Source organism: Takifugu rubripes, chromosome 6 (genome assembly GCF_901000725.2).
Source record: "Takifugu rubripes chromosome 6, fTakRub1.2, whole genome shotgun sequence".
Lineage (NCBI taxonomy): Eukaryota > Metazoa > Chordata > Actinopteri > Tetraodontiformes > Tetraodontidae > Takifugu > Takifugu rubripes.
This window is the reverse complement of record NC_042290.1, coordinates 2,620,714-2,635,838: the sequence shown is the minus strand read 5'-3', so window position 1 is coordinate 2,635,838 and position 15,125 is coordinate 2,620,714. Positions and strand designations below refer to the sequence as shown.

Below are 15,125 nucleotides of genomic sequence, written 5' to 3'. Positions count from 1 at the left end.
CAAAATGATCAAAAACATTGATTCCTGCCACAGTGTAGCGGATAAAGCTAAAGCAAATATTGCTGTTAAAAAGGGTAAAGTGAGGCGGAGACGTAATCCCAAACTTTACTGAAATCTCCCAGTTTGTATTAGTTTTAATCCAGCCTGATATAAGAGGCTTTGGACCTCGACGGTCCAGCCTCGGGCTCCACCTGCACGCCGTCCTATGTTTCTGTGTGCATGTAGCACAGCTCAGCATAGAAGAGGCGCTGGTGAATCAGCTGACCGTGTCCGACTCGCTGCTTCTGCACAACACTTTGGATCCCTGCTGTCCCCACCAGAGGAATTAAGCAGAATTTCACACAGATTCTTCTGTGCCTGTGCCGTCCTTGAAACATGGCCTCTTTTCCTGCGGCAGGCACTCACTCCTCAAAGCCCGCCACCTACAAATTCTCTTTAAATGTATTGTGTTTTTTTGCTGTTGAATTGGGGGGGGGGCTTCTCTCCACCAGGGAATGAACTATCTTCACAACAACTACATCGGCTGCCATGGGAATCTCAAGTCATCCAACTGCGTCGTGGACAGTCGATTTGTTTTGAAAATCACTGATTACGGTTTGACTAGCTTCCGGTCGTCCTGCGAAAACGACGACTCGCATGCGCTTTATGCAAGTATGCATTTTCCTCCATCGTTTTTTTGTATCCGTGGCCATTTGTGAGCTCATCTCATCGATCATTCTTTGTTCAGAGAAGCTTTGGACGGCTCCTGAGCTGCTAATATACGACCGCCACCCTCCTCAAGGAACCCAGAAGGGTGATGTGTACAGTTTTGGCATCATACTGCAGGAAATAGCTCTGAGGAATGGACCTTTCTACGTGGAGGGCATGGACCTCAGCCCCAAAGGTAAACACAAGTGTCTTTTACAGAGCTCAGCTGAGCACTGCTGCCGTCCTCCACATTAGCGAGCATGCAGCAGACATAAACACACGAGAGAGGAGGAATGAGCAGAGTTTGTTGCACTTCACCACAAACAAAACCACATTTCAGCACTGTGTTTTCCGTCGCATCCTTCTTTAACTTTTCTTTGATGTTTCAAAGTGGACCTCTAAAGTCTGCCAGATCTTTTGACCCTGCAGCTGTGCACGTAACGCCAGAGCACATGCGCGCCAGATGTTAATAGCAGGTGAACAACGTAATCTCTCCTGAAAGAAACACAACATCATTATTGATGACGTGTCAGCGCCTGTCTAATGTGTCTACAGGTAGCTATGGGGTGCTGTTTGGAAAGCAGCTGGGGCTAAAAATAGCAACATTTTATCACATTTGTTAAACCACCAAGAGTGGTGTGATATATATATTTTTTAATGTCACTTTTTAGGATAATTGCAATACAATTTGCAATCTTAGAAATATATTAACTAGCTGTAGTGTAAATATTAAATGTTGGCATAAATGTTGAATTTAAACGCTAAATCTTACTATGAAAAATCGATTCTAAATCTAAAGGATAAATCCAAATCTCTCGGGTGAAACAAAATATTTAGTTAATATTAAAATTTACACTGCCTGTAACACAAAGTACCAAAATCAAAGCCCAAGAGCTGTGATGTACTTTGTCCTCGACTATCACGAGATTCAAAAACAGTCCATAAACTGTCACTGGAATTACTGAATGATCGGGTGTTTTATATTCAATGTTACAGCAAATGTATGGTTTGGCGCTCTCCTGCTCTGTGACCCATGACCTACCACGAGTATGACGGGCTCATTGGCTAACGACAGGTGTTCACAAGTCTCGGACCAGGTAGCCAACCTAGTCTGACTGAAAAGACGTGTCCCTCTTTGAACCGATCAGGGGGGGAAATGATATCAGGGGAGTTTTATTATACTGAGACGGGGCAGTTCTGCTGTGCCTGTGTGGACTGACCACACAGTGACCAGTCAGACAAGGTGTCACTGTTGCTACGACAATGCAGATCTCTGAACAAAGCACTAAGATATGCCTGCGATGGCAAAAAGAAAAGGCAATCGCAGAGGTGTAGAAAAGAACGGGAAAATAAACACCAATAATTTTATTTCCCCCATTAGGGTTTAATATGCTGTTGCTCCTGGGCTTTTATTTTGGTACTTCCTGTTACCCGCAGTGTAAATTTGTATATTAGCTGAATATTTAGTTTCACCCAAGAGATTTTGCTTTAATATTTAGATTTAACATTTAAGTTTAGACTTACATTTAGCCTATACATGTAGGTTTATTTTTTAGATATGGGTTTAGCATTTAGATTCAACATTTATGTGTTGCATTTATTATTTAACTTAGCTATTTAATATATTTCTAAAATGGCAAATTTTGTTGTAAACATCCTAAAAAGGGAAAAAAAATCACTTCCCTCATTTGAACATGCTAAATGCGAGCTACTGCCCAAACTGCTACAAAAGGTAGCAGAGGTATTATTTGATGTCTTAATTTTTGAGTATTATGCTTTATAATATCAAAGCTGGTCCAATAACTTCATGTCCGTTTGCATGAAGCGAGAAAAGGTGCCATTGAACATGAACAATCACAGCTCAGTAATGAGCAACAGACCACAACGAACACAGCGACCTACATTCTGGCCCTCACCGATGGCAACCAGCTGCAGGTCCAAAATGAGGAGCCAGATGAGGTGGCTCAGGCATCAGAACACGACGGCACCTGGGTGCCTTGATGGCAAGGATACGTCCCACTGGGGGAAGAGCCAGGACATCCTGGAGGGACTGAGTCTCCCAGCTGGCATGAGAGCACCAGGATCACCTCAGAAGAGGTGGGGAAGGGAAAAGACTTGTGGAAAGGGGAAGTCTGGGTAACTCTGCGTAGGCTACTTCCCCTGTGACCTAAGTCTGGATAAACAGCAGAAGATGGGTGCAAGGATCCATGAAAGGGATTATCTGGTGACAAACCCTGCTCTGTTCAAAATACCCTTAAAATAACTGGATAATTAGCATCTACACTCCCGTCTAAACCGGTTGTGTACTCCTTTTGCTTCATTTTGTCATATTGTGCATTTTGGCTTCCTCCCCATGTCATTAGTGTTCTTTATAAGCGTAGAGGTGCCATTTCTCTGACCCCCTTTGCTCTCGTCACTACAGAGATTATACAGAAGGTGAGGAACGGTCAGAAGCCCTACTTTCGCCCTACCACTGACAACAGATGCCACTCAGAAGAGCTGACCATCCTAATGGAGGGCTGCTGGGCCGAGGACCCCGCAGAGAGGCCTGATTTTGGCCACATCAAGATATATGTGGCCAAGCTCAACAAGTGAGCCCTGCACTTTACTTCTTTACACCACCACGCTGGGCACGTTTTTTCTGTAAAGAGTCAGTTCATATTACAGGAACGACCTCAGGAGTCTGAAACACAAATACCAAAACCAAAGCCTCACCACGTACCACGAGAGTTTTGTTATTCCAAATCAAAGGGAGCACCCTTGATTGAATTAGCCTTTTCTGCGTGTCACTTCTCATTGTTGAAGCAGATGTCCAGCATTTCAACGGCAGCCGCTTCCTTCCTAAATGATTACAGTCATCCCTGTCAGCCTCCATGTGTGAACACTGTTTCGAGAACCCGCCGCCCCTTTAAAGACCGCGCAAATCAATACATTTAAAAGATTGAAAAAGACAAACGGGATTAGACTGAAACCACGTTTGGGGAGACACCAAGTCAATGTGGGATTAAAGGTGTTCGACAGGAAGCTGCAGCTGCTGCTTGTCTCTGCGAGAGTGGATGTTTTTCAAGTTAGCATGACCCTCTGAATTATTCATACGCGTATTTATATTCTCAGCCTCATGCTGAAGCAGGAAACTGGGATCTTTTCCTATACATTAATTCTATACAACACGTATAGGTGTGATGTAGTTATAGACAGATTAACAATTGTTTGGGTCGTCTGTAGTTACCTGCTGTAACCCTTGTGTTGCACCTGTAGTTCCTTCATTCAACAAAACATGCATCAGAATCAGCTAAAAGTGAATAAAAAAAGTGGATTGTCCAACCGTGAAGACCAGAGAGACGGAGAACCAATCAGACATTTGTGATAGAAGTAGCAAACACTGAGAATGTGACTAAAGTGCATCTGAAAATAAAGTGTGTTCCTCATTATCCGTAACAAGAAGCACAGTAATTCCCAGAAACCCTGGAAATTCAGGATCCCAGCAGTTTCTCAGCAGGAAATAAGCATGAAGCCATCTGGAAAATTTCAATTTAATGTTACTTTGCAGTCATAATATACCGATTTGTGGGGGTTACAAACTTCTCTTGGCATGAGATAGTTTCAATTTAATGTTGGAACTAGTACATTAAAATATGTACATTGACAGGGAATGATATATATATTCAGAAACATGTCAAAAAACGATGATTTATTCAAGCTAGAGTATCTTAAAGCAGTATTTAATGAGATTATAAAAACTGTCTCAGTGATGAGAGGTCCACTAACAGGACAAACCTTTCTGTCCTATTTTCCTGTTTCTAACATTGGTCAAGGGTCGTTACACAGGACGGTGACTTTGAAGCTTTCTTCTCTACCATCAGATTGTGTGGGATTTAACCTAGTTTACAATCCTTACGTGCCTGATTGGGCAGCGCTCCAGAAATGGGCTCATTTTCAACGTTTTGTGACTGCTTGACAGATGCTTTGTCTGAGTCTCGCTGATATCAGGTGTTGACTGGCATCGCAGCAGAGAGGCTGTTATAAAATGTTATAAAATCTGCCCGTCTTCCATTACTGCAACAAGGATTTATAATCCCAGTTTGCTAGAGTTTTGCAGCGTGTTTGAGCACGCACACAGGTGCTTCAGGGTGACGCTTCATCACTAAAAGCCGTCAGTGGAGGCTGGAGGGACATAATCGATCAATCAATCAATCAATCAACCAATCAACCAATCAATCAATCAATCAATCAATCTTTCTTTATATATATCGTCTTTTATGATCAAAATTGTTTCAAGGCGCTCTCCAGAATCCCAGGGCCTGACTCCCAACAAGCAACAGTGGCAGGAAAAACTCCTCTTTAACAGGAAGAAACCTTGAGCAGGACCAGGCTCATGTAGGGGGACCCTCCTGCTGATGATGGGGGGGGGGGGGGTAGAGAGAGGAGAGGAGAGGAGAGGAGAGGAGAGGAGAGGAGAGGAGAGGAGAGGAGAGGAGAGGTAGGGGAAAGGAGAGGAGAGGAGAGGAGAGGAGAGGAGAGGAGAGGAGAGGAGAGGAGAGGAGAGGTAGGGGAAAGGAGAGGAGAGGAGAGGAGAGGAGAGGAGAGGAGAGGAGAGGAGAGGAGAGGAGAGGAGAGGAGAGGGAGAGGAGAGGGAGGGGAGAGGAGAGGAGAGGAGAGGAGAGGAGAGGAGAGGAGAGGAGGAGGAGGGAGGAGGAGAGGAGAGGAGAGGAGAGGAGAGGAGAGGAGAGGAGAGGAGAATTTAGTGATGAATTATGTGAAAGAGGGATCCATTATAGATGTACATGCAGTAAACATGTGTCGTTGCTGGGAACTGAAAGAATGCAGCGTTTAATGGCGGTGTTCTAATGTTGTTGTGAAAGTGGTTTTTCTTTATTCCTGTCGTGAGTCATGATTACTCAGAATTAAATAGATCAATTAAATAAATGAACATCAGTATATACCCTATTCATTTTGGTCAGTAGAAGTTTTATTTGGGCTATTCATATAATTGTACATTCATTTATTTATTTACACATTCCTTAATTGTTCTATTTCCACATTTCCCATTTATGGATGTCTGTATTGCTACATTCTAATTAGGTGGACAATGCTAACCTCTCCAACAGCTCTGTTTAGGATGGTGTGATCGTTGGTCTCTGTTATTACTCCCCTTTCTTTGCAGAGGTACAGCTCTCGTGCCGTTGCCAAGCTAGCTAAAGGCTAGCTAAAGGCTAGCTCAAGGCTAGGGCAAGTCCTCAGTGTCCAGACTTGTGACTCTCGTGGCAAATTTTGACGGCAGTTTTTAGATCATTGGCGAGTTATTTTAAGACCAATGCTCAAAAGGCAGACGGAATACTTAAGATGAATGAAAAATAAAAACCCATGTGAAACTTATAACAAATATGAGATATATTCATGCCTGGTTTCTGTTAGGTAAGGGGGTAGACCACCCTATCTGTGTTTACCCCCCTTGTCTCACTGTTCAAGTGCCCACTTAGTCTCATGGAGATATCACTGAAGACAGAGGATCAATCAACAAGTTTTCAAAGCTAATGTTTGGCAACAAATGTCATGCTTTATATGAACACTATATTCATCATTAGCAACCGTTACTTCTAGCATCTGCAAAATAAATGAAGAGCGTGTGCAGGGAAAAAAGCTTTAAATTGTTCGACGTATCCATATTTCAGCCAGTTAAATATCCAGGTTTCCAGCATTATTTCTATGTCCCAGGGATGGCAATGATAATAATAATCATCATTATTAGTAGTAGCTGTACTTTACATATACTTTGATGTGTACATTACATTTGGTAAAAGTGTTTTTTTACTTACATCCACGTTCTTCTATATGTGGATGTCGGTCGATATGTCGGCATATCAAAATAAGTGCTGGTCTGGAAACTCCATGAGGCGACGTGTGCACGGGGGTCTGCTGTTATTCTGACCTCTGTGTCCACGACTGAGACGTCGCTCAAGGATGCGCGTCAAGCATGAACAAGCACCTCATCGTGCTGACGAGGCCCACGTGTCAGCGCCACTTATTCTCATTAAGTAAATGTATCCTGGTGATGCAGTGATGGATGGGCTGTCTGTACAGGCTTGAAGAGGGGGTGGGGGGGGGGGGGTACTTTGCTTAATTTGTTTTGGTTTTCGGTCCACACGTAGTGATGATTTTCTTTTAAGGAACATTTCAAATTGCTTCATTGAAATAACCCCCTCTCTTTTCAGTAAAGAAAAAAAAGTCATGTGTCATGAAATTCACATCGGCTGTGTTTGTTTTGGGTTATTATTTGAAATAATACGGACCCGGGCACTTTCACAGCAACACAGAATATTCCAGAAGGTTTTAAAATGAGCTAGTGACGCTATTCTATTGAGCTGACTGTTCATTTTAAATCAATTTTCCCCCTTTTAGGATCTTTCCCAGCACAGAGACACTTCTCACTCTCCATCCTTGCTCTATGTTTAACCCAATGGTGCAAAAATGGTGAAATTGTGCATCGGTGGGAGCCTCAGAGAGCAGCTACATGGCTGCATTCAATACTCCGAATCAACATCTTTTATGTTTCCCTCTGATGTTTTGTGCTGTGAACTTAAACAACGTGTGGGTGTGTGTAGGATCTGTGACCTACAAGGAACATGGCCGGGTGCCAGGCATTGATGTTTTTTCGCCACCGCAGCGGTGGACGGTGGATGACTCACTGTCTTTCAGAATCAGTGTGTTGACATGCATGTACTATCTCTGTGCATGTGTGTGTGAGGTGGCATTTGAATGCAGAAATCTCCAGTGAGTGTAAAAATCCCGGAGAAGAATCCCAATTGCAGTAAAAATGCAGTTTTTCTCACCACATCTGCTGTTTCTCTACAGCACAACGGTGGGTCTGTTTACTGCTAAACCACCGGTGACCTGGGTAAACCCACTCATAACTAGCAGTTAATAGTTAACAGTTGATCCCATTTCCATAGAATCAGGTTTGTAATGTAGCTCTAACGTGCTGGAAATCACAGCCCTAAACATTGGAAAGCAACATGGAAGGCTGCAGGGATGCAACTACCACAACTGCATTTTTATATCAGGTTTTCCAGATTCTGGAAAAGATTCAGAGCTCTGCCTGACGTTTTCAGCTGAGATGGCACATCGCCGCGGCTTCATGGCAGTTACGCCACCCTCATCACTGGTAGCATTCCCAAGCGGATAAAATTCTGGGTCTTTTGCAAGGAGCAAATTATGCTCATTCCCGCCGACTTAAAAAGCCATGTGTTTGGGTTTTTTTTTTTTAATGTTGGAATAAGGGCTTATCTGACCTGAACTCTGAGCTGACCTGCCCACTTCTGACATGATCCTTTCTCCATATGTATAGCATAAAGATTAGTTTATCATTCTCGTCACCAACTTGAGACATAACTGGTGGGAAACCCCCACTCAGGCCCTCTGATTGGTTAAAGAGTTAGTGATGGTTTGGGTCTCATGCACTCATTCCCTGCTCCTTAATCACTGGCAGTGGGTTGAATAATTGATTTAGTCTTTTACAATCAATCAATCAATCAATCAATCAATCAATCTTTATTTATATCGCGTCTTTTACAATCAAAATTGTTTTGAGGCACTTTCCAGAATCCCAGGGCCTGACCCCAGACAAGCAACAGTGGCAAGGAAAAACTCCCCTTTAACAGGAAGAAACCTTGAGCAGGACCAGGCTCATGTAGGGGGACCCTCCTGCTGATGGGGGGGCTGGGTAGAGAGAGAGGAGAGGAGAGGAGAGGAGAGGAGAGGAGAGGAGAGGAGAGGAGAGGAGAGGAGAGGAGAGGAGAGGAGAGGAGAGGAGAGGACGGCACAGAGCACAGAAACACATACAAAAATACGCTATATTTTACAGATTAATACATTTAAAACACAGTTTGTTGCTGTGCTTATTCCTTTAATGTTGAACTGATTACCGGTAGTTAACATTACTGCTAAGGAATTATTATATAAGGCGCAACGATCCCCACTTAACATTCAGACAGCCCTCCAAAATCACAGCCACCCCATCCAGTGCACTATCCCAGTGTTGTTTTAGGCAAGCACTTCAGATTTAGTCTTGATTTAGCAACTGTTGCTTTATTTCTGAGAATTTTCTGAAGTGCAGTGAACATGCAAGTGCCCAAATCATGAGCAGGAGCACATATGCTGAGCTGCTTGGATTAATGGACAGTTTACATGCACAATAAGCAGAAATATCAGGCATTTTGACTGTCCGCTAGGTCACCCAATAAAATTCACTTCCATTCTGTTCAATTAGCACAAACTCACGCACAGCTCGTCAGGTTTTAATCATTAAAGGGTCATTTACAGACAATAGGTTGTCAACAGGGACCAGAGTATTTCAGTACTTATTTTATTTAATGTAACTTTTCAAGACATAAAATTGACACTTTTACACTACAAATGCAACTAGCATTACATTCCTACAGCCAGCGTACATATATGTTTTACATATATGTGTACATATATGTTTTATGCCTGTTGGGCAGAAAATCCATCAGAATTGATGATCGGTGTTGCTTTAATTCTAAAAAGGGCAGAAAAACCTGCTGTAGGCGTAATTGCTAATGCTACTAATGTTGCTTTGGTACGCAATGTTCACACACAAAATTAATTTTAGGTTGTTTTTTTATCAATGCCATATTGCAGATTAGTGAATGACAGTTAGTTATATACAGTAGATGTATACACTGTATGTGTAGTGTGGCCCAGGGCACCACACGTTAATCAAAAATGGTACTACAACTCCCACAATGCAAGACATTAAGAGAAAAGCACTTCAAATCCCACAACACAATATATTAAGAAAAACTGGCTCCAAATTCCACAATATTTACAGGGCACACGTGAAAGTGACGTACAAATATGTTATTATATATTGTAATTAGTAATTCATTCATCAGTTTTGACACCACTTCCCGTGCTGCTGCGTTTTAAATTGGTTATTATTGAGCGCAGGACCATATTTAAGGCGGCCTAAAGCACTTCTGCCAATCATTCTGTCTTCTTGTGGCATCTCTTAATAATGTAAATCATTGTGAGTTTACACACAAACTCATCAGCATTATTTTTCAGACTATATAACCAACATGTTAAATTTGGCTTTTATGATCGCAATAAGGACAACACTTAATATTATTAATATTATTTCATTTTTCCAAATGCCAAATCTCACAATCACAAATGTAAATCTGGTGTTTAAATCAGTTTAAACAGTGTATCGCATTCTGTATAATCTTTAACATCTTTATTTATCTATTTATTTTTGTGAAGTTTATTACTTTTTTTTGCTTTTCAAATGTATAAAACATGTTAAAAACATTTGCGTAAGCACATCCATGGAAGTGATGTGGTTCGGATCAGGTTTGGGGTTCAGATTGATGCCCCCCCCCCCCCCCACACACACACACACACAGTCAACGCAGTGTGTGTATCACGTGTGTGTATCACCCTGTAAACACTTCCATGTGCCGTGTTATATTCAGCACTCTTCATGTGTTGTGTGCTTTGCAGCTTTTTCCTCGTGTGTTGTGTTGTGGAGTTGTCGTGCTTTTTCCCCATAATATGTTGTGTGTTGCAGTTTGCAGCAGCCAGGCCTCTTTGGGCCACTGTACCAGTGTATAAGGAGAAAAATAAAATAACACATAGACTCTAAAACTGCTCTTTGGTTCCACAGGGAGGGCAGCACCAGTATTCTGAATAACCTGCTCTCCAGGATGGAGCAATACGCCAATAACCTGGAGAACCTGGTGGAGGAGAGAACACAGGCCTACCTGGAGGAGAAAAGGAAGGCAGAAAACTTACTTTATCAAATTCTACCACAGTAAGTAACTTCCAGGAGAAAAGGTTCAGACACATTAGCCTAGCAAACACGCAGAGCATCTTTTTTGCCTCAAATGAAATCCCCATATTAATTAATCCCTCCCAACAGCTCGCTTTATTAAGAGATCCACACTCCCTGCAGGGCCATCCCACTGATGAAACTGAGCAGCGCGCTGACTCGCCAGCTTTAATGAGACAGTCTCATTACCTCCAGCTAAACAGGCAGACCGGCAGCATGATAGCGTAGCCTGTTTCAGCATTTTGATAGCACCACAGAGTGTGATATGTCTCTGCAAATGAGAGAATCTATCAATTACTTCAAAGGAACCGCGGAGAGGAAGGACACCATCTTATTTCTGCCCATGCTTTCTTCTTTTTTTAAAAATCATTTTGGTCACCAATTACCCGAGAGCAGAATTAGCAAATGATAAACAATCCTTTGTAGTAAAATTCCCAGACATTCCGTAGATGAACTTAAACGTTGAGGACGGCTTCATGGGGAGGACACGTCTCCTCTTCATGTTGCAGCTGTGTCTCAAATGTTCCTGTCCAGATAACCACAGACAGAAGTGTCGTTGCTCTTCACTTCTGCTGCTAACTGCTAACTATCTGTCTTTGTGCAGCTCAGTAGCCGAGCAACTCAAACGGGGGGAGACGGTGCAGGCGGAAGCCTTCGACAGCGTCACCATCTACTTCAGCGATATCGTTGGCTTCACGTCCATGTCTGCAGAGAGTACACCTCTACAGGTCCAGAACTTTGTTTCAATGTCAATTCCATCACAGTTGTTTTTCTAGGATTATAAAGATCTTTGTCGGTGGTTGCTGGAACTCGACGTTTCTCTTTTACTCATACACGAAAGGTGCTCAGGTCTCTGCCTCCCCCGTGTCTCATAGTTCTCCCAGTTTGTGTTCCCACACGAGGGCTGAAATAGTGCAGCCGTTGGATGGACGAGTGCACTGACGCAGCGCTGAGTCACTTTAGAGCGTGAAGTTTCTCCCCCTCGCTCAACTATTACAAGTCGCTTTCGATCCATTTTCACAGTGCAGAGAGAGGTTGGATGGTTAGCGTGTTATTTACCGATGTTTTAGTCCAGGTTTGGGAGCGAACCAGACAGGTGACAGATTGACTATCCTCCATATTTGCACATTTGGCTTATCTTCTGTGTTTTGCCAGTAAGCTTTTGAGGGGAAATGAATCCCTCAGTGCAGATAAATATTGTTGGGAGACTGGAGCTACGCTGGTTTTAGAATTACCATCATCACGGTTAATGTGTTTAAGTGAAAGGAAATTCCTCTTTGCGGCAATAATAAGAAATTAAATGTGAGCATTTCAGAAATCTTTATCTCTTTCATCAACGAGTGTATATAAAGAACGCTGGCAAACAGAAATACGAGCGTGCGTGTACCACCTGACTGTCAAATCCCAAAAGCTTTAGCAATTCTTTTTTTGAGGGGGTTTTAATGTAATAAAGTCGCTTTTTCTCCGCAGGTTGTTACGCTGCTCAACGATCTGTACACTTGTTTCGATGCCATCATCGATAACTTTGACGTTTACAAGGTCAGTCATGATAATCCAATCATGTCTTAATTTGTCTTCTTATTGTATGTTGACTTTTCTCTTAAACTTTACCTTAGTTTACCTCCTGGGTGAAGAGTTGTTGTCCCATCATGTTGTCTTGGCAGGTCGAGACCATTGGTGACGCCTACATGGTTGTATCGGGGCTGCCAGTACGGAATGGAAAACTGCACGCCAGGGAGATTGCTGGGATGTCGTTGGCATTGTTGGAACAGGTCAAAACTTTCAAGATCCGGCACAGACCCAATGACCAGCTGAGACTCAGGATAGGTATACACACAGGTTAGTGAGAAACCCAAGTCTGATTTAGATGTTCAGTAGTCTTGATGAATTGTACCTGAAAATGAAACGTTAGCCATCTTTTATATGTTTATTTCTTCTTAATTTGATTTTATGTGACGCCTCTCACAGACCATAATCCCCCCTCTTCAACCAGCAAGGGAACCAATTCAAAGATGGACGGATGAATGGAGTGTCCTCATGTACTCATGTTTAATCCCTAAACTCTTCCCCCAATTCTAATTGTACAAAATGGACCACTCACTCGAATAAGAAAAAAGTAAATAAACTGGCATTTGGGAATGAGCTTGGGTGTAAATGACACTAAGAATGACACATTGAGCCAAACAGCCCCTGTTGTTTTGCAGCTAATCATGGGCTAGCTAAGATGCTAATGGTGGCAGATTGCCTGCAGCTGCACTATCATTCTAGATTATATGTTTCACTTCTAATAATACCCTATGGACCAGTTTAGGCTTTGCAATGTTGCTGTGTAACTTAGATCCATTGTCCAGTTGTCATCGTACACACACAGACACACACACACACGTATTCACACATGTGTATGACCTTAATCTGAATATTTAGGGTACAGTGTCGTTTTCTGTCTTCACATTTATTCTCCTCTACAGTAAAATCCTAAAAACCTACAAAGATGTCAGTTCACTTTGACGTTTAACAAACAAGTTAAACAAGTACTGGATGGGTAACATGACTTCCTCTCTTCACGGTTAAAAGAACGCTTCTCTTCAACTTAGAATAAGTAAACTTGAGTTTTCTAGTTGTTTCTGAATGATTCTTCAACTATTTTAAGATGAGAACAAGAGGGCCTCTCTCGAGTTTAGCAACTTGAACATGGAGTGAAGAATAATAGTTTTTCTAGCATAGTGTGGCTAAACCAGCTATATCTGTCTCTTTGCTCTATTGAGAGCAGTTAGAAGAAAATGGATCTGAGCAATCTGACAGAAAGAAGAGTTGAGTTTCAGAAGGGTGGTCTTTACTTTCTTAGACAGCCCAGCACGATAGGCAGCCACAAAAAAGTAGAACTTGTGCCGAATGGCACTCTGGAAGGTAAAATTACGTTTTGTGAGACTCCTCAAGATTCTTAATTGATCTGAACCTGCTAAAAGCCTGTTCCTCACACGCACGGGCCAAGAGAAAAACATTAGCTGCTGTTAGCATTCAGCTAACATTATCTCTACATAAAATACGGTCAAAACAAACAGCACAATTTAATTTCATATTGCTTCCTTCAAAACAGATATTTGTGTATTAATAGGTTTATACCCTCTTATGTTTATATAAAGTCGGCTGTGCAGTAAATGAGCCAATGATCTATCAAGCTAACAGTTGATTAACAGTTCTTTCTGTGGAAGAACCACTTTTAGTTACATCTGAAATGTCAATTTTAGCCAAAAATATTTCCTTCTGTGTGATTACGAGTGACCGGAAATCAGCCTGACAAATGTTAAGCTGAGGAATCAGGAACAACCTAAAAACGAACTCAAAGAAACTGTTGCTGTAGTGATGTTGTGTGTGTCGCCCCATTTGTTGCCACATCTTCACAGACCGAGAGCCCCTAATAGTTCCCTTCATTTCACAAGCAGGGAGCTTCTCTGTGGTCTTAAAAGGTCTGTTTAATAGCTGTAGCAGATGTAGACACCTAAGACCCTTGTTGTGGTGCCGCTGGTCAAGGCTATGGCTATGCAGAATGGGGGTCACCCCAAAAGAAACCCCAAGAAGTTATTGTGTACTGCACTGTGTTTTCATATCAGGCAGTTTTGGCAGGTATACCAGGACACTTAAAGCAAACTTCTCAATATTGAATAAGTGGGTTTTCAGTGTCACTGCTTTGTGGATAATTCACGAGTTCATCCAGGCACCAGTGGCTTAGTGGGCCGGCAGTGGTTTAGTGGTTTGAGACTTCGCTTGGGAACGAATCCCCGCCAAAACAAGTTGGTAGGGAGTGTGCGCCGATAGCTGGCAAGGCGTCACCTCCCTTGGCACTCAGGGGTCCCCATGAGCAAGCCAGAACTTCCCAATGTTACTTCCTGGGGGGCTGCAGAATGGCTGCCCCCCTGCTTCTGGCTTGTATTTAATGTACTGTCACATGTGTGGGTTGAATGCAGAGGACAAATTCAGTGTATATGTATGTAGTTCTTTGTTTCTCTTTTCTTTTGGCTACCTGCAAAGATTGAATGATGGACTCCAACATTTTGAAGTCAAACTCTTTCAATTTCCTTAAGCCAAAAAAACTGTGGCTGGCATAGAAAGTCCTGTCAGGGAATACCACCACTCGTTAAGCTAACGGAATATTAACGTGGCTAAATTTAGTGGAATCAGCCGTGAATGTGCTTAGAAGGACAGGTTTTTCATTGGCTTGTAGTGGCTTTACTGGGTAATAAAATGAGTGTGCATTAAGGGAATAAACACTGAATGTTTTGGTCTTGATTTGTCTATATTTTAGTTGTAATCTCCAAGACTCTTGGAGACCAAGAGGCTTCCGATGCAGTTGTTTAGACTGTGCTTGCTCACTTTGGCTCTGTTTGTATTCACAAACTTGACATGCGTCACAAATTCAGCAGCATGTGCAGGCTGGCACTCAGCCTTGGTACAGTAATTCGATTCTAGCAGATTACTTTTTAACTGCCTTTGTACCTTTTTCATCTTATTTTAAAAGAGGGTTGTTTTTTTTTGTTTCTTTTTTCCAGACCGGCTGATTTGATTGTTTTTGGTTCCCATTTTAAAAATT

At 42.3% G+C, this 15,125-nt stretch overlaps 1 protein-coding gene across 1 annotated transcript in view; it reads left to right on the top strand.

Moving 5' to 3' along the window:
- Positions 1 to 15,125, top strand: part of npr2 (natriuretic peptide receptor 2) — a 44,492-nt gene that overhangs the window by 27,087 nt on the left and 2,280 nt on the right. The window contains exons 13-19 of the mRNA XM_029837377.1: positions 492 to 651; positions 728 to 883; positions 3,110 to 3,278; positions 10,373 to 10,519; positions 11,142 to 11,265; positions 12,008 to 12,076; positions 12,202 to 12,376. Coding sequence (XP_029693237.1) covers positions 492 to 651; positions 728 to 883; positions 3,110 to 3,278; positions 10,373 to 10,519; positions 11,142 to 11,265; positions 12,008 to 12,076; positions 12,202 to 12,376 — 1,000 coding nt within the window. The remainder of the gene's footprint in view (positions 1 to 491; positions 652 to 727; positions 884 to 3,109; positions 3,279 to 10,372; positions 10,520 to 11,141; positions 11,266 to 12,007; positions 12,077 to 12,201; positions 12,377 to 15,125) is intronic.